Source organism: Psittacula echo (genome assembly GCF_963264785.1).
Source record: "Psittacula echo genome assembly, chromosome: 5".
In the NCBI taxonomy this organism is placed as follows: domain Eukaryota; kingdom Metazoa; phylum Chordata; class Aves; order Psittaciformes; family Psittacidae; genus Psittacula; species Psittacula echo.
Window position 1 is genome coordinate 84093870 of NC_137739.1, and position 24610 is coordinate 84118479.

Here is a 24610-nt window from a genome sequence, read left to right on the forward strand (position 1 = left end):
CCATGTGAGCCTAGTGCATGCATTCATAAAGAGAAAAGTGTTCTCAGCATAATGTCCTTAAGGCCACAGGGCAGCTAGACATGAAAACACATCCAGCACTGGTGTTTACACTGTGCAAAGTACTACCCATGTGGCTGCACATAGCATAGGCCCTGCCAACTACAGCACCCTGTCAAGACCAGACCCAGCAGCTCCTGAGCTCCTCTGAAGGCAGAGCAGATGTTGCTGGCACAGCCTGAGGTCACTGTGACCAAGCCCTGGGACTGCACCAGCCTCGTTACAGAGGCCACCACAGTCCAAAGGGGTGGAAAATCTTCTTAATAAGACTGTAGCCAGAAGCACCATCTGAATGAAGAAATCACAGAATCACAGAATCCCGAGGGTTGGAAGGGACCTCAAAGATCATCTAGTCCAACCCCCCTGCAAGAGCAGGGTAACCTAGAGTACATCACACAGGAACTTGTCCAGCCAGGCCTTGAATATCTCCAATGTAGGAGACTCCACAACCCCCCTGGGCAACCTGTTCCAGTGCTCTGTCACTCTCAAGCCCCAGAAGTATTAAACCCCTCAAGAACTGAAGAACTGTCCCGTCAGTTACAACAGGTAAAGAAATTAATGAACCAGATTACAAGGACCATCTGCAGAGTTACCTGTGAACAGATGCCAAACACACCTCTGGTGTACGGCTGACAGCTTGGCACGAGTCATGCTGAATAGTGGCAGTGTGTGGAAGGAGAACTGGCAGCACTGGGAAGCCCTCAGTTGGGTGGCTGATCAGTAACAGAAACTGAAAAGCAGCACAGCAGTTTCAGGAAGTGTTAACATGAGCACCAACACATCATCCAGGTGGCTAGGCCAGTGGTCAGGGCTCAGGCTACTGTGTGTCTCACCGTGATGCGTTTAGCTCCAGTGCTCTCTGCTCTCCTCCTGTTCTCACAGCCACTATTGGGTTCACTTGTTGCTACACTAATCACAGTAATCACTTGGCATTTAAGAGCTTTTCTGTCAGCCGAAAAGCTTACCTCATGAAGTGGTAAATGCTCCATCCCTGGCAGTGTTCAAGGCCAGGTTAGAGAGAGCCTTGGGTGACATGGTCTAGTGTGAGGTGTCCCTGCCCATGGCAGGGCGTTGGAACTGCACGATCTTAAGGTCCTTTCCAACCCAAGCTGTTCTATGATGCTGTGTAACCAGGAAATTACCATGTCTGCAGGCAAAGGTTAGATGTACGTGGATCAAGGGGTGGAGTGTACCAGAAAACATCGAGGAGTTTAGTGGTCCACCTAAGTTGACACAAAAAGGTGCAGGTCTCTGCTGCACAGACCACTTGGCCACAGGATAAATTTAGCCCACTAATCCTAACTGGAGAGCCTTGAGGTGGCTCCCACTTGGCACCTAGTGATCCCACAACCTGTGGAGCTGCCTGAATCCAGCTCTAGGAAAGGGCAATCCCAGTCAGACTCCTCCTCATGGCAGGGAGATGGTAACATGGGAGCCCAACCCTGCTTCACTTTGCTTTGCATTCTGCTCCCAACCTGAGGCTCCTGCAAACCAGTCTTTCTTCCCAGTTACTCACATACGAGGAATTTCACACTCCTCCCTCTGTGCATGGTTATTATGGCTGGCAGTGTAGCCAGCTTTACTTCTGTGTCTTACAGATGTGCCACAGCTCCTGTCACTTTGAGAGACGCACCTGGATCTGGGATTACAATTTGAATTTTATTGAAATACAAAAAGTGCAAACTGTGAAATACAAGATTGGTGCAGATTAGAAGAAAACAAACTGTGAACCGTGAAACCCCCAGCCTGCACCTCACAAACATCAACAGAAAAGGCAGCAAGGAACACCAGCAACAAAAGCAAAAGCCAACAGTTATGCACAGGAGCCCCCGTGCATGAAAGGTAACAAGGACCAAAGCGGTCCTCAGCTCTCAAATAGGAAACATTGCCACAAGGCATTCAGTTGGCCCCTGCACCCCTGTGCCTCCCTGACAACTCTGGGGTCAGGACACAGCATGGGCCAGGGAGCAGAGGCTGATAAGACAGCAGGAGGCTTAAGCAGAGGGGAATGGTCGAGGTGCTGAAGAGCAGAAGGTTGAAGTGTAACAAGTACCCCCACAGGGAGAAATGGCTAACAGCTAACCTGAAAGACAGGGAAGAGACCCTTGGGCAGCTCTACAGCAAGGAGAACAACAAAGACCAGCACCCTGATCAGATACTGCCTACACCTGTATGTGGCAGAGACAGCCAACCCTGCCCGAGCCTGGCTGTGTGCAGAGGCTCTTTGCTCAGGAACAGAGGGAATTTCAGCCCCTGGTCTGGGCAGATGGAGGCTCTGGTGGGCACACACCCAGCACAGGCTGAGGCAGCCCCAGCCAGCTCCCTGCTCAAGTCACACGAGGGGTGTTTCAATGCAAGGCCTCCAGGAGAGCAGACTGCAGAAGCAAAAGCAACCCCGGTTCCTGTGCCTGCCCCAGGGCCTCCGGCAGCTCTGGCATGAGGAGCAGCAGACAAAGGGATATTTATACTGGGTCCCTTCCAGGATTTGCAAGCACTTTCCCACCGTGCGCAGCAGCAGCTTCCTGAATGCCCTCCAAATCTGCTCCCTGCAGGCACTGAACTGGAGCAGGCTTTTATCCCTGCCCGCAGGGGATGCGCCCATCTCCATTTTGCTAAAAAAGGAAAGATTATTTCAAGAATTCACTTAAAAAAACCTAAAAAAATTAAAAAGAAGCACCCACCAAACAAATTCCAGCCAGAACATGGACACTTCCAGCAATCCCTGCTCGGCCGCTGGAGAGGAGCTAAGCTACCCCAGCACTGCGCCCTTCGCTATTGAAGGGAATGGTCCTTGCTGCTCTGCACGGCTGGAACGTGACAGCCTCCCCTGGGAGCTGGGGCCACACACTGGGCCAAGGCCTCCTGCCCTGGCACGCAGGCACTTCCCAATCCATGCTGCCAACGTTGGTCTTGTTTGTCCCAGGGGAAGCGAGCTAGGATTGCCTTTCCTCTAGGGAGATGTAAGCAAGGCCAGTGTCAGCTCAGATCCAGTTGGAGCATCAAGTCTACCCCCGAAATAAAGCCTGCACAGCACGGGGTGCCTGCAGGGGAAAAGGGGCTGCACTGGGCTCCCTTCGCCTCCACACTCCTCCACGGCTGTCCAGAAATCCCCGCCTCTTAAAGCAAACACTGGGGCCTCTTCAAGCAAACACTGGGGCAAGTACACCTCTCCACGCCATCCATCCCTCCTGCACAGCACACCAGTCCTGCTAACTTCCTCTAGCACAGAGCACAGGTGAATTAGGAGCTGAGTGTCTCTACCTCCAAGACATCTGGTTACTGCTGTGAATTGTTTAGGCTGACACAATTCCTATTCTGGACAAACGGGGCTAAGTTAATAACAGGGGCATTGGAACAGGGAGACTAAGCAGCCTTGTAGCCTCCATAGGACAAAGTACCCCACTATCTAGATGGGATGAGACCCCAGCCCTCTCCTCAAACACCTCCTACTCCAGCCTTGGTGATGCTCAGTTTCTTGCTCACTATTCCCATGCATATGTTGCTGTTCCTCCTTCATGGACCAGTGCTGCCGCACAGAGCTGCCTGTGTCCTCATCTATCCCCCTTCCAGAGCTCAGCAATAAGCACAATTTCCATAATGCCTGCAGATGACACTCACTTTGCTCGCAGCTGGGGCACCGACCCTTGTCAGTGGTTAAAGGCAGGCTAAAATACTACGACAAAGCAAACGCTATTTCGCATCCAGTAGCTATTTAAAATAGTTCTGCTTGGTCCAAAAAGATCTGTCCCTGTGGCCAGATGCAGCGACAGGGGCCTGGCCCAGGCACGCAGGGCACGAGATACAAAGATATAACACACCAGTGAAGTAAGGCTAGAAGCTCCCTGCTAACACCCTGCTGGGCCAGGCTAAGGAGAGGGATCTCTTTCAGCTCAGGTAACGGGAAAGCTGCAACCCAAACCCAACCGTGATGCCCTCACAGGTAGCCCTGCAGACAACCTGACCTCTCCAGCCATGCCCAGGGCATGCAGGATGCATCTGACCAGGCTTCCACAGTAGGACAGAAGGAAGGTAGCTCAGAACTGAGGAGGAGTCAAGGCAAAGGCCCTTGGCATGGAATACCTGTTCCCTCACAGCTTTGGCACGAGTGCTCAGCACCTGGGCACAAACATAAGCCTGGCCTGGTACACTCCAGGGTGAGGATCAGCCCCAGTCCCTACACCTTCCCTCAAGGCCATGCTCTCTGTTACACTGTGCTGGGGAGAGTCCTGCTCAAGAAGACAACGAGCCGAGGTGTCTGTGCCATCAGCACAGGCGTACACATCTGACAGAGGAAAGGGGCTTTGTGCGGCTGCCCCAGGGAGAGGCAGTGATGCTTGTAGTGTGCAGCAGGTTCAGTGCCACCAGGGCACTTGCTCCCTGCCCTTCAGACTCACCCAGCCAGCAGAGCCCCACCACACAGCCAGGCCTGGCATGAACCTTCCCAGCACGGCTGGAAATGCTGCTGGAGTGGCCAACAATGCCTGAGCTGGGTAACTGTGGGAGGCACCTCACCCACTACACCTCAGCAAACACTGAACAGTATCAAGAGTGGGGACCCCAGAGGGGTTTGGGCTAAATTCAGCTTCCTTGTATTGGAATCTGAGCAGTAACACAGCCCATGTGCTGTGAGCCTGTCCTTCACTTGCCTGCCAAAACCATGGGGTCTGGAGTGTTGTTTCAAGTGCAGGACAAGCTGCACCCAAAGCACAAGAGCTGCCCAGCTCCCTTCTTGGCTCAGGTGCTGCTGGGGAAAGGCAGATGCACGTTCAGTGCTGAGGGATGGCACTGGCAGCAAGAACAGCTCTGCCACAAACCCAGCGAGCTGCCCTCACCCAGACAGCCCAGCAGAGGCAAGGGGGTGAGAGCTGGGGCTACTGGGAGCTGAAACAATAAAGGTCTTTGCTGAGGAAGAGACCAGGAGGGCAGAAAGGGAAGGAGGAAAGAGGCAGGGCATCTGATAGGGCAGCAGGCTGGTGATGAGCCCTGGAGGAGCTGCACAGACTGGCAGGGGGCCAGGACTCCACTCGGAGCAGCAGGGAGGCCAGCTCCCCTCCCCATCCCAAGCACTGCTCGCTTACTTACACACTTTCTCCACCATCTCCACAGCCCTCACTCTGCTCATCACCCAGAGGATCAATAGTCCCTTTGCACTGGAGACAGCTTGGTCACAGCTCCAAGACAAGGTGGGAAAGGAGGTGGGAAGGTGAGCACAGTGTGCTGGTGTGGGCTGGCCTGGATTCAGGCCTCCACATCCTCGAAAAGCTCCTTCTGGTGGTCCAGCAGGAACTTGGTGAAGGTATTGATGGGGTTGATGGCTTTTAGGGTGATGGCTACATCTTTGGCCCACAGCAGATTTGGGCCAAACACAACCGCTAAGTTGGTGTTTGTCATCTTGTTTCTGTCACTGTGAGCAGAGACCTGTGTGGGAAGGAAAGAGGCCATTATGAATTCCATAGAACAACACAGCAGGTCCCCTCTACACTCTGCAGAGCCAGAGCTGACAGATTCCCAGGGCAAAATAGGAGGAGAGCAAGTGAAGGCCTAGTGCCAGAAGACAGAAACACACGTGACACCCAGCATTCAGGAGGTGAGGAGCAATAACTTGTCATTTGCCACCATGACTTAACCACCAGGCCACATCATAACAATAGGACCAAAAGCACTGCCAGCCAAAATCTCTACAGGTCCAGGTCACCACTCAAAACAAAACTACCTTCCCTCTTGCTAGAGCCTTGCAGTGGCTTCCCTGGCAGCACAAAACACTGTGGGGCAGATCAGAGACCCCTCTTCTAGTCTTGCATATATATATATATATACACACATCAGATATATAACCCTGGGGAACTCTCAGCCTCTCTCATACAAACCACACAGGCTTAATGCCCACCTGCACATCTCAGTGTTACGAGAAGTAACTGCTCAGGCTAGATCATCATGATCACTCTTGATCTCTGTTTAACAGTAAGGTAAAGAAAGGCAGTTTCCTAACTGGAGACTCATTTCCTCTCAAAGGAAAAGAGGGAGCAGGCAGTTAAAAAGCTGATGCAAGGCACTGGCAACTGAACTAGCATAAGCCTGCCCACCTTTGGAGCTGCTTACCTGCACCAGAAAGGCTGTCAGTAAATGGAGCACTTGGTAGTTCTCTTCTGGCAGAGTCTGAAGTGTTTTGCGAACAACATCCACACGGTTCTCCTCCTCCACATCTAAAAAGAGGGGAAAGACAAGCAGGTCTGTGAGGAATCCTCAGCACCCACCCTGATGAAAGCCCTATTTGCAGTCACGGGGTGTCCCATGCACGCCCTCCTCCCAGGCTATCTTTGCCTTTGGCCAGTGTAACATTCAGGAGTAGGACACTTATTACAACTCACTCTGGAAGCTGACAACATGGCTGTAGAGGCCAAAAGTGAGCAGGGGTTCAGGAAGCTCCCTCAAGAAGGTCTTGAGAATCACAGCAGGGAGGTGGACATCTTCATACTGCTGGAAATCTACAGGCACACCTGAGAAAGTAGAGCAGAACCTCAGTGCTCAGTGCCCAAAGCAGGACTTCCTCCAGACAGAGAATGGGACGTGGTGACCAGAGCTCAGAACTCAGGAGTTTAAAGAAGAACACAGAGAGGGTACTGAAGCACCACATCTTTTAGGAGAGTGGAAAAGTGTGTCCCAAAAGCATGTGCAAAGCACTGCTGAATCCAGCACTACGTCTTTAAAAGTCATCAGATGTAACAGATGAACAAGTTTCTTCCTGGTCATCTTCAGTCCCTACAGTATAACCTGATTAAGGTGGTATATCCCACCCCAAGAAACAGGGAAACTCAGAAATGAAAAAGGCAGCAAGGGGAATGTAAGTGGGAAGGAACATGGTTTCTACACAGCAGAAGTATCAGGTGCTTCTCCTTTGCAACTCGGGTCATACCATGATGGGGCCTCACCTAGAGGCCTACCAAAGAAGGAGAGGAGACATGAACCAACACAGCTTCAGTTGGGAATGAGAGGGGCTCTGCTGAGTTTGGGCACTTACCCATGTTGTATTTTTGCTGGACCTCCCTGACAACCTGTGTATTTGCTGATCTCCGGAAAATCCCCTCTGTGGTAAGAGCTGTGAAGGGAGACCAGATGGAGAAGAAAGATCAGACACGTGAGAGCCTAAAAATGCTGGTCTTAGCAGTCATAAATCCATGCTGTGGGCATTCAAACAGATGTCAACAAGTCCCTTTTTTAGAGCATGGCAATTCTTTCTGCTTCCACTACCAGGGAAAGGATACAAGGAGCATTTTGCTACTCTTACACAAGTAGGGATGAATAGAAGAAAGAGGTCTCCTGAGCCCTGCACGCTCTCTCTTGAAGGCTAACTCACTTAGTTCAGGCCTTTACACCTCATTGTAGACCGTTGTTCTTTATCTCACCACACTCTGGATGGGAACTTGGATGGAGGAGAGGCCACTGACACGGAACTAAGAGGGGCTGCAGTTCCTCCTCTACACTTACCATGGTCCTGCAAGTGAGCAATGGTGTCTCTGACCACCAGAGGCACAGGAGACTGATCAGGGCTCTTCTCTCTGAGACTGTGGGAAGAGACAAAAGGTTACAAATGACTGGTCCTCCCTACTCCATATGCAGCCCTGAGTCTTTGAATCACAAGCCTTACCCTATAGGATATTGCTATCCCAGTCCCTGGCTCAGCCACTATTCCAGCTTTCTCTCTCATTCACCCATCATGCTACATCACTCACTGGAGCAAGTATGAGCTCATTACTACACCAGAGGAGTAATCCTCTCTCTTCTGTAAACCCCACAGCCTGTAGGTTCCAAGGCAAAGGAGTTCCCAGAAGGCAAGGCTGCTAGTTATGAGTAAGATGAAAGGGTTAAACGTCCTGTTTACTTCCCCATAGGAGCAAGGGTAGAAAGAAGCTGACACAAGAGAAATATGTATGGGATAAGTTTACCTATCCCACTCCTGTAGCAGAAGATGCATCAACCCAATGGCTGTCAGGGAAGAGCCAGTGAAGCCAAAGTGTTTGCTGTCTGTACCACTTGATGGCATGGAGCTGTTCACCCCTCTCAGGCTACTCACAAGCTCAGGCACACAGCCCCACAGGAAACACCATTTGAGGCGTGCTGAAGCTGGGGAATGTGTTGCCAGATTGCTCCAGAGGATCTGTCTGGCCACAGGGTACTGGCTCCGCCTCATTCCCCGGGGAAGCAAAATCACACTTCAAGTTAAAAATACCTTCACCACTTAGCCAGTATCACTAGCCCTTGCCAGTGTCTGTGTTTGCCTGCGTCAGCCTGCAGGACTTGGGGGTGGGATCAGCACAAGGGTGAATAGAAGTGCTTTTAAAATAGAGTTTATGATATGGAAAGACCTAAGAAACAGCCCTGCAGCACTGCTCAATCAAAACAGCCCTAAAGACACCTGCATCAGCCTCCAACAGACTTCCTTTGATTAAAGGAAGTTTGTAGTGGCACAAAGCTGTTCCACACGGCTCTTGTTTTGTTCCTCCCTTAGTGACCCTTAGCTGCAGAAGCAATCCCATCCTAATTTAGATACAATCTAGCTGGGGAATCAAGAAGGTGGAACTGAACCGGGTCAGGATCTGGTCATCTGGTTCCTCAGAAGAATGATGAAAGCTTTCCAGGAAGTGTGAACTGCCCAAAAGGTTACAGCCACTTGTGCTGCTCTTCAGCTACAAACACAGTGAGCTCGTACCAAGCAAGTCAGGGCAAAGGCAACACAATCCACGGATACTCACAGCTGGAGCGAGACTCCAAACTGCTGGTTTGGCAGCGGTGGGCGCGAAGGGGTTGGCTTCAGGGGCACTTGTGAAGGTTTCTGCAGGGATCTCAGATATTCATCGTATCTGTGGCAAAACACAGACTAGTAAGGAGCCACCCCACCTCCCAGAAGGAGCAGGAACCCAGCACTGCACGTGAGCCACTGCACACCCACTGGTAATAGCTCCAGCCTAGTGCGGTTGATTCTACCTATGCAGCTCTGAAGCACAGGGGCAACAAGATCAAATGTCTGGCTACCAGGAAAAAGCAGGGAGAAAGGAATATCCATCTGGAATCAGGAGCTGGAGTAGCTGAGGATGACAGTGTGGGCAGGAGGCCAGGGCAGCACTGCTTGTGATGAGACAGTTGCATGTGTGCGTGAGGGACAGGGAATCAGTCCGGTAGGACTGGGATTGTGGCAATGTTGGGAAGCCCCAAAACCAAGCTGAACTGTGCAGAGGGAGCAAAGCAGGTGCCCAGACACAGCAGATGAACCATGAGCTCCAGGTCAACAGCTTGCAGAGAGCCCCAAAGGAGAAGCAGGATTGGTGCTCCACTGGGACAGAACTGGACACCGTGGCCAAGGACACACAGGGAGGAGCATGGATAGAAACAATAGTCCCTAAGGCAATTTGTCACCACTCTCTGCAAAAACACTGCCCGAGTGGAACAATCTCTTCCTCCCTTTGCCATTCCTCCAGAGAAGTCCCCTCTCACAGAGTCCTAAGCAAATGGGAGACAGGCAGCATTCTTACTTCAGCACTTGGCTTGGGATCCCCAACTGTTCCAGCTTCACATACTCCTCCAGCTCACTAAGGAAGTTCACATAAAAGATCTTTCGTCCAAACTTAAAGCTGAAAACAAGAGAAAAGGGGATTATGTGAGGAATGGGGAAATCCAGGATCAGAACAGACTTCCTACAGACAAGGAGAGCAGGGGTCTGCAAGAGACATCAGTAGGGCAAAGGGGCAGATATAGAGCAGCAGAGATGTCACCCATATTGCTCTCCAACTCCATGTATTTTACCAGGAGATGCCAAGACTTTCCAAGTCACATCGGAAGCTCCAGCAGCAGCAGGATCCCTAAAACACTGGATTTCTCCTTCCAGCAACAGGCTGAAGAAAGTTTTGCTTTCAATTACTTTACAGAGTTAGGATTTCACAATGATTAAATATAATTTGGAGTGATGCTTTCACTTCCTTTTTCATTATTAGCAGAGCCTGCAATATTTTACTTGGTTGGACAAAAAGGGAGCAGCAGCACAGAGCTGCAGACTCCGCAGGTTCTTAAAGCAGTACTTCTTGTGTTTGAATATGTCTGACCTCAGAAACGAGGTGATGATAGCATAGGATGAGAGTCTCCAGGGTAGGCTTTGCAGCTGGGCTCATCTTGTGTCCCACTTAGAATGCCCCATTATTCGCCTGCAGTGTGAGGATGTGGGTGAGCCTCCTGTAGTGCTTCCTACCTGATCAGAGGCTTGAAGAGAATCAGCAGGGTCTTGATGAACATTGTTGGATGCACAATATATAAGGCTTTGATGTTCTTCTTGTACCTGCCAAGAGAAGCTATGTAAGGACGAGCTGTGCTTTAAGGAGAGGATCCAACCTTTCCAGATGAAGGCACCCTGGTGCTCCATTCCTTTTGCACTGAGCCTCATCACCTCCCATACCCACAGCCTCTGCTCTCCCATGCTTTGTAGCTGTGTCAGGCCACTCAGCAGCCTAAGGGCACACGCTACTGTATTCCAAGATTCACCAAAGCATCAGGAAGCAATAATTATACCATGGGGTGACACCCTTGCAGTGGGTCCTGGTTTTGCTGCTTGCCTGTTGGCCTAAAGGATGTAACTACAGAAGGAGTCGTTTATCCCATGATTCAGCCTGCATTAAACAACAGCCCACCTCCATAAACAGCAGAAATAAGTGATAGTAAATTATGATCCCCAAGCTACATGGAGGAACCTACATTAGGCTTGAGAACAGCACTTTACAGCCTTGCTTGCTGCAGCCTTACTCACTTCCGATCAAATTCCCTGTAGGCATCCCGCAGCCAGCTCAGGGATGGCTTGTTCTCACTGGTTAGGCCATGGTGCAGGTACACCAGTGTGTAATCACTCTCCACATACTGGTCCAGTGTGAATTTCAGGTACCTGAGAAGAGACAACTGCTGAGCTCACTTGACACAGAGAGGCTCTTCCTCCCTTGCGGACTCACTTTTGTGTGTCTAAACAGAGGGTTTGCATCCCCAGCAATGGAGGCAAGTGCTTTGGGAGGACACATCCAGCTAAAGAAACTACTGCAGATAGATTTGGCCTCAAGAATCCAGCACCTGGGAATTACCTCAGGCTTAAGAAGTTAACAGCAGCCTCCTAAGACACTACTCACCCCAGCAGTTTCGTGTGATCAAGTTGATGACTTGGGGGCATCCGGCAGGCACTGAACAAAATGACTTTCCTTCCGTATTTGTCATCACCTGCAGATGAAATGCCAAGGATTACAGGGAGTTTAAGGACTACATTGTGGACCTGGCAGCAAGGGACAAACAGAGAACGTGAAACCACCATAACAAGGCAGAAGTCTGGATTGCCACAGCTGCCAGCAAAGATAAACCTCATTTTCAGCAGTTACCATGGGCCTAGTATGGAAGCAGAAACCTGAACCAAAGGCCTGGCAAGTCAACAATGTGAATAGGGAACAGAGTCCATGCTCCAGCCCTGAAAGAAAAGGAAGGACTGGAAGCCAGGATGCCTCAGGGCATGTAGGGATGGAGGCCTCAAGTACGGAGTGCTCAGAGCATTAATCCTGCAACACTGCCCCTGGGCATCGCTCCTGATGTATGTGCCCAGGGATGCACAGAGAAAACTGCCCTCACAGGCATAACAACTCCTTCCATCCTGCACACATTCCTAGACCAACTGCCCATGGCCTGGTGCATTTGTTTCTTGCTTCACTTGAAACTTTATCCTGCACACAAAACAAAACCATTTCATACCCTGGAAACCAAGATATTCTTAGGAATAGGGCAGTCCCAGCCAGCCACATCCCAGAGATGAGAAGCAAGCATCATCACAAGCCTCTTCCACACATGGACCAAGTAGAGCTGCTGGATTCTCCAGGGGGTTGCAGAACAAGCTGTTCACTCTTTCCTACATTTTCCATCCACAGAGATATGTTTCCAACCTGAGCTGGAAGGAGCTGCACAGTGCAGCACAACAAAGTGTATTATGTATAAACCCCACACAAAACAGTCCTCATCTCACTGGAGCCAAACAAACCATACAGCATCCTCATCTCGGGGAGGACACTCCCAAGTACCACTTGAGGCTTCAGAAACAACAAGCCAAGTTTTCCTCAAAGTAAATCTTCATACATCAATGGACTTAACACCAGCAGAGATCTCAGCTCCATGGTCAAAATCCAGGCAGATGGGCACGGACAAGCTGAGCACACAATGCCAGGGGAACTGAGAGATTTAGCTAAGGAAGAACCAGGTCACAAATCTTTCAGACATAGGGAATTAGAAGGAAAGTCTGGTTCTCTCCCAGACACAACACCCAATCCATCTCCATAAGGATGACTTGCTTTTTAGCACCAGTGGAGATGAAACGGCTCCTTTAGGGTGAAGGGTTAAAGTCTTCCCATCTTTCTTGCTACTCACCTTGCTCCCCTACAGCATAACCATCTCATACAGACCACAGCACAGAAAAGCAGCAAGGATCACTACTTATGCACAACAGCCGTGCAATATATCCTTTTCCCCACACTGATTTACACTGTTCAGACCATGCAGCCATTTTCTCACCTTTGTATAGGCTCTGGCCCCAACTACTGCTTGGTCACACTCACTGTGCAGCAACTGAGATCTCAAACTGAACCCTGGACAGCAAACCTGAGCTTCCTGGGAATGCTGCCTGTTAGTTACAGACGACCGACCACCTTGTGCTGCAAATGGCAGGCTGAGGACTTACATATACCAGCCATGACATTAAGATGCCACTAACCCACTTTTAGCCCCATGCTGGCAACAAGAACAGATTCTCTTGGAAATTGTTCATTTCTATTTTTCCCTCGCAAGTCCTATTTTCAAGTCACCAGACAACACAAGAGACAGAAGTTACTGATGCACACAAGCCAGAACCTCTACAAAAGCTTGGAACACTGAAGCAGCACTAGCTACAGACCAGGAAAGGGCTGGCATAGGCCATCACATTGACATACACATGCGGAGGTAAGGGGCAGTTAGGGAGGATGCATGACCCAGAATGCAGGACTAGGAGAGAGTGATGCAAGGCTCATCTGGGAACACCCAGATACAGTCACAGCCAGGCCACAAGACCAACATCACATTGCATATCCCACAGCAGCCCACTCTCTGCCTAGCCCAGAGTTTCTCAGTAGCTTGCTATGAGCTTTAGGGCTGGGTCTAATGCACATAAGCTGTCTGTAAAAGAAAGATGCATCCTATAAAGTCCTGGACAAGGAATATGGCATCTTGTAACTCTTTCCAATGATCCTGAGCCACTTGTATGTCTATATGGAAGATAAAGGGTCCTGCCTGCACAGAGCAGCAAGAAGATGGCAGCATCTGAGAATCTGTTGAGTTTTACAGTGATTAAAGAAGATGGTCAGAAAGACTACAAATCTCTGCAGATCATAGCTGTGTGCTGAAGTCACAATAGGTGCTATCTTCAGTTAACTGAGAGGCTGCATTACACCAGAGTGGATGGTCTGAGAGCCAGAAGTAGATTGCAAACTTGATCAAGGCAGGCCTTGGCTGTGAAGAACTGTGTGTTCAAGCAGTGTTGCGGGTGGCCACACACTCAGCTTGGGCTCCTGGGCAGTGATTTCCACACCCCACAAGTCACAAATCAGGAGCCACGTACCTTAAAGACCTTCCTCTGGAATGACATGAAAGCCTATGGCAGGGCCTATGCAAAATGTGGAATCTTGTTCCTTATATAGCCTTGGAGAAAAGATCTGGGATTGCTGGTAAAGAGAAAATGAACAATCCATGATTCTGCCAAAGGGGAGATGGCATGTTTCCCTTGGATAATTTCCAGGACCAAGTACACCAGAAGATCACAGAATCATACAACAGTTAGGGTTGGAAAGGATAATCTATAGCCCCCCGGATGAGTGAAAAAGGAGTGGCCCATTTTGCCTTCCAAAGCAGGATGAACTGATGCACGAGACCTACATAGGAACCAGCATGCCCATCACTGAGTTCTGGGTTTCACTCTGGTTGCATCACACTGAGCTCAGCCTGTCAGCACAGACACTATTAAAACAGCCAACTGCCAATCTTGTTTCCTCCCGACACCGATCAGGTCAGTATGCATCCTCCAGACATGGCAAAATGCAACATTCAGCATCAAAGCTGAACCATCAGTTGTTCCAATTCATAAGCAAGAACCTAAAGCCCATTCCATGCGTTCGTGGCTGTCAGAGAAAACTGCCTCTCTGCCTCCAACCAACCAGATTCTTATCGTGTTTGATCTTTCCCAGATGCTCCATCCCTTGCACTGTTTGCTTTCCTGTTTGCAATATTAATCTTATGTATCTAGGGTTTCACCCCTTGTTTGCAATTGCAAATAGCTAAAGTTTCCATTAAGCACAACTATAGACCATGAAGTAATCACTCAGCTTCTCAGGCTGTCTCCTACCTCTTCCAGATGAGGAATGCTCAACAGTTAACAACAAACCAACAGAGAAGCAATGGCCATCAGCACTCACAGAGCACCCTAACAATGTGCAAACCTTTGAGAGTAAGTTCATACATTACACTGGAAATAAACCTACCTCTCCATAGGATGTAATCCAGATGTATCTTTTTTAACAACAAAGAGCTAATATGCAAAGCCTCTCCAGTCAAGACAGCTGCCCATCTAAAGAGGTATTAACTTGCAGCACTGATGGACATGCTAACTCTCCTTAACATCGTAATGGTGCTTTTAAAGCCCAAACTCAGTTTTAACTCTCACCTGAAGAGCAGCACTTCTGAGACAAGGGGTATGGAACATCACTGATATGGTTCCAAGCCATCGGTTCAAGACCACACTTTTAAAAGGGCTCAAGTTTAAACGCTGAGGCTAATGTTTCAGATTGCAACCTGCAGCAGTACAAACATATCAGTGCACAAATTCCTACCAAGTACTGTCCTGAGACAGGAGTCCCTGTTAAATGAATCTGTACAGTCAACACAGAAAAGACATGGTTGACCTGCAAATCCTGCTTTGTATTTCTAGGTATTTCTCCTGAAATATATCCTTTATGCCATGACTGGTAGCTGTCATACTACTCACTGCAGCCCAGGGACTCAGCTCCTTCCTACCTTCATCAGGTACCCTCAGCTGAGGGCCCACCTTGATGAAAGATTCAAATGGGAGTATCCTAGTACTTTGATACTGAGAGAATGAAGATGGATAGGACTTGCCTCCAGAAGCTAGTGCTATTGGTAAACCAGCAAAGTTAAAGAGTGGAGAGTCAAGGAGAGGACACCACTGCATAATTCTGGAACACTACTACACAAATTTCCCAGAGATTTGGATGTTCATCAGAGCCACTGTCAGTAAAAACTTCTCTCAGGTAATTTCAGGCTCTTGCCAAGCTTATGACACAGCTGGGCAGCGTGTAAATATAGGAGAGTTGCCTGTTGCAACTCTAGCATGGCTTTAGCCCCTCAGTTAAAGAAGGTAAGGAGCTCAAAGTAGAAGTATTCTAATGCATAACATCTACCTAGATATTCCCAATATCCAAATCATAAAGCCTTACCAAGTGACTGCAGCTCTAACTGATACAAAATATACTACAGGGTCAGATTAAAGAATGCAAAATGGCAGGATGCCTGAGAGCATGGCAGATGCCCATGTAATGAGGCAGTGAAGATCAGCATTTCCATGGCCTGTGTGAAGGTCTTGACCTGCTGTTCAGAAACAGAAGCAAGAATTTCACACCACAAGATGTTCTCACCTACACTGAGAAGTGTGAAAGCGCCGGCAGCCAGACTGAGACTGCAGTCCAGAGAGTATTAACAAATGCTCAGCAAGCACAGAGCAGTCTAGCACAGCTTCAGGCTAGAACAAGCTACCAAAACACAACATCTCTGCAGCCAAATGGAGAAGAAACAGATAACAGTTGCTTTCAGCTGGAGAATCCAGTTTAAGCGCCAGCTGCTTGGCATGTGAGCGCAGCAGCAGATCGTACGAAGGGATAGAAAGCAATCCCAGGATGATCTTCCAAAGCACAGATAACAACGAGGCAAATCCCAGTTCAAACTGAACTGGTCCAAGCAGGCCACCACCATGACAGAAGAGGAACAAGATTTACACTGAGACCCAAGAGCCCCAAAGTGCCCGAAGTGAAGCCCACATGCCCAATTTGGCTCAAATGGTTCTGCTGTGCCGGAAGCAGAGGTGCAGCCCTCAGACAACAATTTGGTGCAGGCTTTGGACTCCTGAAGAGTTGCCAATGCAGCCTAAAGCTGAGCAAAGTTTGGGCTCCCCTGAGACAGTCCAGCTACAGGCCACGGTCATGCTAAAGGAATACCATGATCTACGGTACCAGATGTTAGTGCCACAAAAAGTCTACCTACCTGGTTGGGCCCCATCAAGTGCACCCTGGTCTGGAGGAACAGAAACAAGGTTATAGCAAGCCAAGCTTTGTACCCTTTCCCAGAAAGTAATCTTGAGTATAGTCTCAAAGGCTAGTTGGATTGCCACTGGGATGTGTTTAGTTGCTGTCTTGCAGCAATCATGCTCCTTCTATTGCATCTTTCTCCCATGCTCTTCTCCAAAGCAATCTTATCTAACAATGAGGAGTAACAGCAACCCATGATTCCCGAATTTCTGCCTTGAATTTGCAACTAATTCTGTATTATCAGTCAGACTTCTCACCCCTACTGTTACACCTTCCTTACCACCAAATGGCAGCCACTGTCCTGCCTCTTTTAAAAGGGTTAAACACAAATAAATCTGAATGTCGAGGTCCTTTGAGCAACTTCAGAAGTGTACAGAGAAAGGCATCATACTGTTTGAATAACACATCCAATGGATCGGTTTGCAAGAAGCTAAATAAGCTGAACTAAATAAGCTGCACTAATAAGCTGCAGATAGGGACAATTCAGATCTTCAACACATTCACAGCTTGAAAGAAAATGTTTGGCAGATTCTGAATTGAATATAAACTGCCAATTAGAATGACCAGAGACTGGTTACAAAGTGGTTATTGCCATGCCCAGCCACTCTCCATCACTCTTCTAGCTATGCACTCAACAGACCCATATAGGCCTGTCAAGACAGGATGGAGAGTTCTAGAGCAGGGCTGTAGAAACTCTCTGTTCCCTTGGTCTCCCTTAGGAGCTCAGAACCCCTTAGACACTCTCCATTCCCTTGATCTTGCATGTCAAAACATGGTGCACAAGCTGGGCTTGCTCTGATGGGCCCAATTCTGCAGATGCAACTCATCATTCTGTATCATACAAATACTCTAAAAAAATTACATACGTCAAAGCCAGAAACTACACCCAAAAGCAGCAGAAATGGATGCACTCTGTATTAATGGGGCCAATAATAACGTGCCATACTGGAAGGGAGAAGAACCCTTGTTATCAGAGGCCTTTGCCACCAAAGACACACTGCAGCATACTTTCAGCACAAGGTTTGTCTGCAACTTCTCCCTTTGCCTTCTTAGTGAAACTGGTGCTCCAAGATTGATTTTAGCTCCTCATGTCAATCACAGTCAGCAACAGCAAAGCATCAGCACTAGTTACAGCTTTGGCACCTGCAGCCACAATGGTTTTCAGGTAGGTTTGGTACCAGATTCACCATTGAAATAAAGATTCACTGGTGAAACTGCAGCTTTAATCTCGTAACTCATAATAAGTTACATCCCCAGCTCTCCACCCTGCCTTCCCTCTTCAATCGCAGGTCTTACACACACTAGCATCATGCCTCCTCTGCAAGGGCAGCCCTGTAGACTGACAGTTACTGGTGTGAAGCAGCAGTTTTCCCACAAAAGCTAGCAGAAACATGCTCTGAGCTTCAGCAGAGCTTTGAAGTCACTGGGCAGGGACTACATAGCTAAAGTAAATAGTTAACAGCCACTGTGCTGACTACTGCATCACCAACGTCTAGCCTCCACAGCAGTGGAAAATTCATTCACTGGTCATATCCTAAGCCCCAGTTTTCTTAGCCCAAAAGGAAGAAAACCAGTTATTGTGTAACATGGGAATGCTGATGCACTTTATAGCTATAGGTTTGCATATTGACCACAAAGGTGAGACCAGTATTTTGGACTAGGCAGAAGAACAAGGGACAAACACGTTGCTAAAGCTGTCCAGAGTCCTGCTCTTCCCACACAGCTCCAGGTTCCCAATAGGAACTGCCATCTTCAGAGACCTCCTTCATCCTGTTATTAACCACACCATTGCAATTCAGCCTCTGCTGACATTCAAGGACAAGATTATGTCACACTAGTCTGCCTCAACCCTCAAGGAGATGGAAGCAGCACCTTTGCCATAGAAGTAGCAGAAGGATACAGAAACTCTTACACACAACAGGAATTTGGGATAGTTCCTCAACAGTCTTTAACCAGAAGCCTGTGTTTCTTCTGAATGCCATTTGATTGGAGCACGAAGAGAAACCACACTTTGCAGAAGTGGTTTGTGCAGTGAAACCGAGACGCCTCTGCTCCAGCCCCCAGCCATGTGTGAAGATGAATTTCTCTACTACAACGCTCACAAAAAGAGGAACTCAAGAGTCAGGAAGAGCACAACCACACAGAAACCTCTCCAGAGCCTGCGTAAAACACTCCAGAAATACACACCGGGAGGCAGGTCTGCAGGGAAAGGCAGAGTACCATCTCCTTCCTTCAGAACAGCATTGAACCCCAGAACTAAAGGAACGCTTCCCAAAACTGGAACATCTTCTTGTACTCCCTTGGAACTGAGGCCTGGATGCCTTTTGCTGCCATCTTCCTATGACACACCGCCACACAGGACAGCAATGACATTCCTGCTCCTTCCCACGGACAGCCTCTTCCAGGAAGATCCCAGTCTCCAGAAGAGACTGGAGCCCAGGGCATAAAAGGAGACTCTCTGTGAAGCTGCTGCGTTATTTTAAAATGAAAAACAAGAGCAAACCCCTTCTTTTTCTAGCAAATTTCTAGCAAAATATTTTCAATGTTATTTTCCCCCCTCTTCAGGCCAGATATCCAGAGTGTTCAAATCCAGCACGCCTTGAACTCCATCAGGAATTAAGGTCAGCTAGGAAATGAGTGTGTTAACTTTCTGTCATCAAAACTGGGCTTTTAGTGAGTTTAAATTAACACCCCACACCCCTCCTTCCTGCAAGAAGCAATTACTCTTCTGACCACACAGGATAACCCTGGGATCATGGAGTTCAGCCCGAGGATGGGAACCAGCCTTCTGGTTTTGTCTCAAAATAGCATCAGCATCCCAGAATGTATTTCAGGGAAGGCAAGAACAGAGCCATATGCTTTCTGCTCTCAAGTGCACAACAGGGAAGGACACAGAAGAGAAAGCTCAGAAAGCAGTAGAATGGGTAAAACAACCCTTGATCTGCTGCCATTTGCCAGTATTTACAAGAGAACAGGGTTGGAGCTACTTGTTTCAGGCTCAGCATGAGGAGCGTTCATTGCACATGAAGGTGCTGACAAGCAGAACTTGTCAGGAGAGCCAGGTGCAAACAGTTTCATGTTAACCCTGCAGTGCAGTTTTGATTCTCCAAGCGATTTCTAACAGCATTTTCCCAGATTTTCCCAGGTTGACTCTGACAACAGCCCAGGGAACATCGCCCATTCTCCAAACAGTTCATGTTATTAATTTTTGACCAAAAAATCTGAACAGCATCACCTCAGAGGCCAGGTTACAACTCAGGCCCCATAGATCCACTTCATAAATCCTGCTTTCAGGAGAAGAGACACAAAGGAGTCTCAAAACTATGCGGCAGTAAATCCACTGTTTGGAGCTGTCCTACTATTCCAATGCCAAGAAAGGCATCAACCACGTTATGTCACATGCTTTTAGATAAACCAGCTACTGGTGAACACTGGCCTGGAGCAACCAACAACAGAAGCTTCTCTGAGCTGCTCCTGCATTATGCAGAGACGCAGCAGAGACAGACAGCTCACTAGAAATACCAATTTAAACCACTGTCAGGGAAGAGATCTCTTTCAGAATGCAGGCACAGCTCCCAGTCAGCCATCAAACCACTTCCACATCCTTTCAGGAAGTCAGAGAATTCATTTGCTATCCTAGCCAATGTGTCAAACGTTCCAAAGGCCACTGATACACACCTCCGCTGGAGTGATAGTCCATTCAGAGAGCTTGGGAAAAAAACCTAAATGGTGTTACCTTGGAACAGAAACCCCACAGAGAGACTGGTGCTTACATCAGGAGGCAGCACACAAAGTATATCCTTGGGTTTGGCTGACATTCCAGATTTATCAATGTCTCTGATCTAAACCCTCTGCTAAGCACTTTGTCTGAAGCTTTGTCTGAAGGGAACAACAGAGCCAGTTAACTCATCAGCTCCCAGAGTCCTGAAACTCCAGTTACCTCTGCCATCTGCATTACAAATAGTCTGGCTGCTATCACTGAAAATGGTGGAGTCCCTTCCCACTTCCAGCAGTAGGGACACCAGGCTGCAGACCTCTAAGAACCCCAGTCCTAAAACTCCAGCCTCATGGAAAAGGCTTGTAACAAGTTTGCAGATGAAGGCGCTAGTGGCAAAACAACAAGACGCTATGGCCCAAACATTAAATACCCAGGCCTGTCAACCTGAGCAGCCAGAGGCACAAAGGACAACAAAGTTTTGAGTTTACCATTATTGTTTTGTTCCCCAGTGATGTAACATGAGAGGTTAGGAGAAAGAAAGCTCATTCTAGAAAACAGACCAGAAAAGAACGAAGTCAGGACAACGCTTACCAAGGTAAGTGCCTGAGAATGTTCTCTCTGTCGTAAAACCCTGCTGCAGAACAACCCTGAGTCCAAAGAACTCCAGCCTGTGCTCTGCTTCACTACAATTTCACATTCGGGGCAGGAACCAAGGCAGAGGAATGGCAATAGGAGGGGTAGGAAATGGCCATAGATAATCAAGGAGGAGGAAGTGTGAATCGAGTCACAACAGGTTGAAGAGGCATTTGGAACACAAGACAAACTGGGATTACCCTTCCCTCAGGCTTACCACAGCAACATAAAGAATATCCCAAAAACCCTTTTTTATGGATGCCCCAGCAGTAAATTGCCATGGGTTAGTGTCATTAAAATAATAAGGATAAGACAACCACACAGAGAAAATTGAAATGCTCCTGACCCTGAATGATCAGGTCTTTCCTTGCAGTCAGACATGGGCCTATTCCCCCTATTTCTGTAAATGCTGTTTCTGGACAGGATGGCAAGCTCTGGCCACTCAGATACAAGAGCACTGACAGACTTACTGTGAATTACTCAGTCAGCTGAGGACCTTGCACCTCTACTGCATAACTAGGTAATTTCTGTGGCATTATCACACAAAAACCACATCCCGTGCTCAGGACATAGTCAAGGGCCACATCTAAACCAATTCAGCAAGAGAAACCAAGCCCTGCTAATAATATAACCAAGACAGTAAGAGCCAAGAAGCAATGCAAGATTAACCAAGGTAAGTGGAACATTACATACACAGCAAGCATTCAAGAAGTTTGGTGCTCCTTCTCTGTAGGATGCCAGCTGTCATTGCCACATGGGCCTGGCATAGAGCAGATGCCCCCACAACCCCATTAGAAAGACCTTTCCTCAGCCCAGCTGCAAAGACATCACAGGAGAAAACAGAAAGACCCCTACCTGCCACTTCCACGATGTGGTGCCTGGCGATATCATAGTAGGGATCATCCCACTGCAGGTGAGTGATGGGCTCAGGGGAGCCTTTGGAGTCCTCTGCACAAAACACAAGGAACAAGCAATTAGACAGAGGGATCTGGTTCACCTTGGCCAGGGGTACAGGGATGAGAAAAATTGGTTCTTCAACATAGGAGGGACTAATGCATGTACCTGTTCACCTTGGAAACCCTCCTTTGAAATTCTGAGAGGACAAGAGCAGCAATGGCTTCAGAAGAGACCTGTCAATCCTATGAGGTCCAAACACGTCCCTCAGACTGTACACTCAAAAACAACTGTTCTGATAGGTCACAAACATTCACAGAGACCAAAATTCAAGTGCCAATGGCAACATCGTGGCTTTCCAGAGCAGGGGGATCTTAACATCATCCCTGGATGCATGGTCATCCTATAAGCCTTTGAGCTAATTTCCCCCACCTCTCTGGGCAGCAGTCCATAGGACAGGATTCCAGAGCAACAACTCAATCTCTAACCCCATCTCCCATATGGAAGTTCAAGACCTTTCCACGCAGGAAGGCCAACCTATCCTGCAAGAGACCATAACAGAGGACACTCAAGGACTTACAGCATGTCTGTACTGTCAGCACCGAAGTGCAGTCAGCCACAGGGTGAAGGAAAGTATATTTACATCAGCTTGCTCTCAGCTTCTTAGTGCTGTTTCACTGGCAGGGCTAATTCACTTGGGTGTGGTACAAGATTAATGTGTCTATAAAGCTTTCAGATGGAGCTGGGCCTCTCTGTATATGTAGATATGACCACAGCGCTGCAGGACAAACAATCCTTTTTGATCAATACTCAGACCCCAAACAACCAGCATACTTACCCAACTTCGGAAAAGCAGGGACTTCATCTGTTGGCCAGCTCTCATCATCTATGGAGGCCAGTTTGAGCTGGCTGAGGGACTGGTTGGTATCATTCAAGTTCAGGTCATCCTGAAGCTCCGAGAGCGGGTCTGTAGCCATGGTCCCCAAACACCGCAGGTTATTTTGCAGTGTCTACAACAAGGACTGCAGAGATTGCTGGGTGAGACGCTGAGATCACAATTTAGCTCCCCATAGAGGCTCTTCTGCTTTTCTCTGATTTCCCCCAAATACTCCCTTTACGTATCCAGAGATCATACTTCCCCTCCCCCTTAACACAGGCAGGAACCCCTCCTATTCCTCCAAGCCAGAAGCACCGACATATGTCAGATTCTTGGGTGCCAATTGCTATCGAAAGACCATCAGGAGCACGTACCAACCCTCTCGGAGTCCCTGCTTGGCCAAAGCTCCGTGAGGAGCAGTTTCTCTCCTGAAATGGAGCAGCAACAAGATGCTGAAGAAGGCGACAGGCTACACCAGCCCCTGCCTGATACGCTCACTGTACCAGCTCTGAGCTCCCCCTCCTTCCGAAGGGCTGGCACCAAGCCCAGTTGTTTCCACAGTTGGCCCAGTGCTGGAAGCATTCCCAGGAATCACCCTCCCTTCTCCCCATAAGGGAGGGCCGGAGCTCTCAACAGCACTGAAGTGCCTGCTTCAGCGTGCTGGGATCTGAACACAAAAGTGAACAGCTTCTTAAAACAGGATTTCGTAGGCTAAGCTAATAAGACAGAGAGAACAATACACACACAACAGTCATCTTCTTTAGCATCACCCAGCAAATCCTTTCGCCTATAAGACAAGGAATCATCTCTTTAATCTAAAGCCACATAGCCAGAATGAGTATTTTTCACCAAGCATTACATAATACTGAGGAGACCAAGGAATTAAGAGATCCAAGAAACAGACAGCGCAGTGCATTTGCTGCTGCTTGCAGGTATTTTTCACTCTTACCTGGAGCAGACGATGTGTCAAATCCAGGACTGAGCTAGCACAGCACGCAGCACCTCCTAGGGGCACCAATTCTTAGGGACAACCCCTAGGAAACAGCTGTTATCCTCGGTGTCTTGGAAGTAAGCAAGGAAACACTGGAAAGGACAAGCACATAGATCTGGATTGCTCACACGGACCACACGGACAGTAATCCAGCAGCCAACAGGCAGCAAGCCAAGAGGAACTGTAGCAAAACAAAATGACACCTTGCATAAGCAAGACTCTCTGTAACACTGCTTCTCAGACAGGCTTGTGCTTGTTTTGCACTACGAGGAGAGCAAAGGGTTCAAAGATGATCTGAGGAGGCACAATGCCTTTGTGTGGAAAGATCATGTTCACAGTGAAGCTATTTCCTTTAGCTGAATGGGGGGGCAATGATGTTCTGCATCTTCCATCCCTAGAGCTTGAATGTGTATATTTATCCAGAGAAGATGATGAAACAGTTACTCAGATGTAAGCCCAGAGGACAAAACCTGTGAGAAACAGAGCCCTGGAAGGCATCACATCCATGCTCAGGGCAACACTCATGACCTATCTTGGGAAAGCATTTTGATATTCGGTGTTTGTGCCCTCTCTCTAGATCACTCCACACTCAGTTGTTCCTGTCCTCCCTTATCTGCTACTCATCTGTTTACAACCAGTTTTCACCTCTCTGGGGCTCCCAAAGGGCTGGGAGCTGTTGCTAAGCAAACGAAGTAAGTTCCCTGAAATACGAATGAGCAAAACATAGATGGGCAGCGGATCAGCAAGACAGCACAGCAAACACACAAGGTCCGACCACTGCAGCCAAGCAGAGACCCGAAGAAAACTACTCCCTGCCCTCCCGTGAGGGCTGTGAGAGATATCTGACCCCCCCGATCCTGAAGAGAGAAGGAGCAAGAAATCAGGTCCCCTTACACAGTGAGCTCATGCTGGAACCATGCAAGCAGCAGCGGAGCCAAGGGGCAAGGACTCCCCACCCCTAGCAGCCGATCTGATTTCTATGGCAACACCAGGCACCAACTCTTATGACTCAGTGAGCTCAGAAGCATTCCCTG

General features: G+C 48.6%; 1 protein-coding gene across 3 annotated transcripts; it reads right to left on the reverse strand.

Moving 5' to 3' along the window:
* Positions 1-1709: 1709 nt before the first annotated feature.
* ARHGAP1 (Rho GTPase activating protein 1) lies at positions 1710-24610 on the reverse strand. Of its 3 annotated transcripts, XM_080619629.1 has the most exons (14): positions 23535-24610; positions 22960-23252; positions 22547-22730; positions 21670-21762; positions 11214-11301; positions 10847-10978; positions 10295-10381; positions 9585-9683; positions 8808-8915; positions 7543-7619; positions 7076-7153; positions 6426-6554; positions 6157-6260; positions 1710-5475 (listed from the first exon to the last, which is right to left on the reverse strand). In XM_080619629.1, the coding sequence occupies exons 3-14, from the start codon at positions 22683-22685 to the stop codon at positions 5296-5298; spliced, it is 1314 nt and encodes a 437-aa protein (XP_080475755.1). In that variant the 5' UTR covers positions 22686-22730; positions 22960-23252; positions 23535-24610; the 3' UTR covers positions 1710-5295. The 3 variants fall into 3 exon arrangements, with proteins under 3 accessions (XP_080475755.1, XP_080475753.1, XP_080475754.1); XM_080619627.1 differs by lacking the exon at positions 22960-23252; XM_080619628.1 differs by lacking the exon at positions 23535-24610 and having other exon boundaries at positions 22960-23384.

Bases quoted from the DNA above. Each gene is read 5' to 3' on its own strand.
- ARHGAP1 (XM_080619627.1), bottom strand. From the start codon at position 22,685: ATGGCTACAGACCCGCTCTCGGAGCTTCAGGATGACCTGAACTTGAAT. The intron at 11,302-21,669 runs GTAGGGGTCTTT...TTTCATCTGCAG, and splicing joins CCACATCGTGGAAGTGGCAG to GTGATGACAAATACGGAAGG. The intron at 7,154-7,542 runs GTAAGTGTAGAG...CTCCCTTCACAG, and splicing joins TGCTCACTTGCAGGACCATG to CTCTTACCACAGAGGGGATT.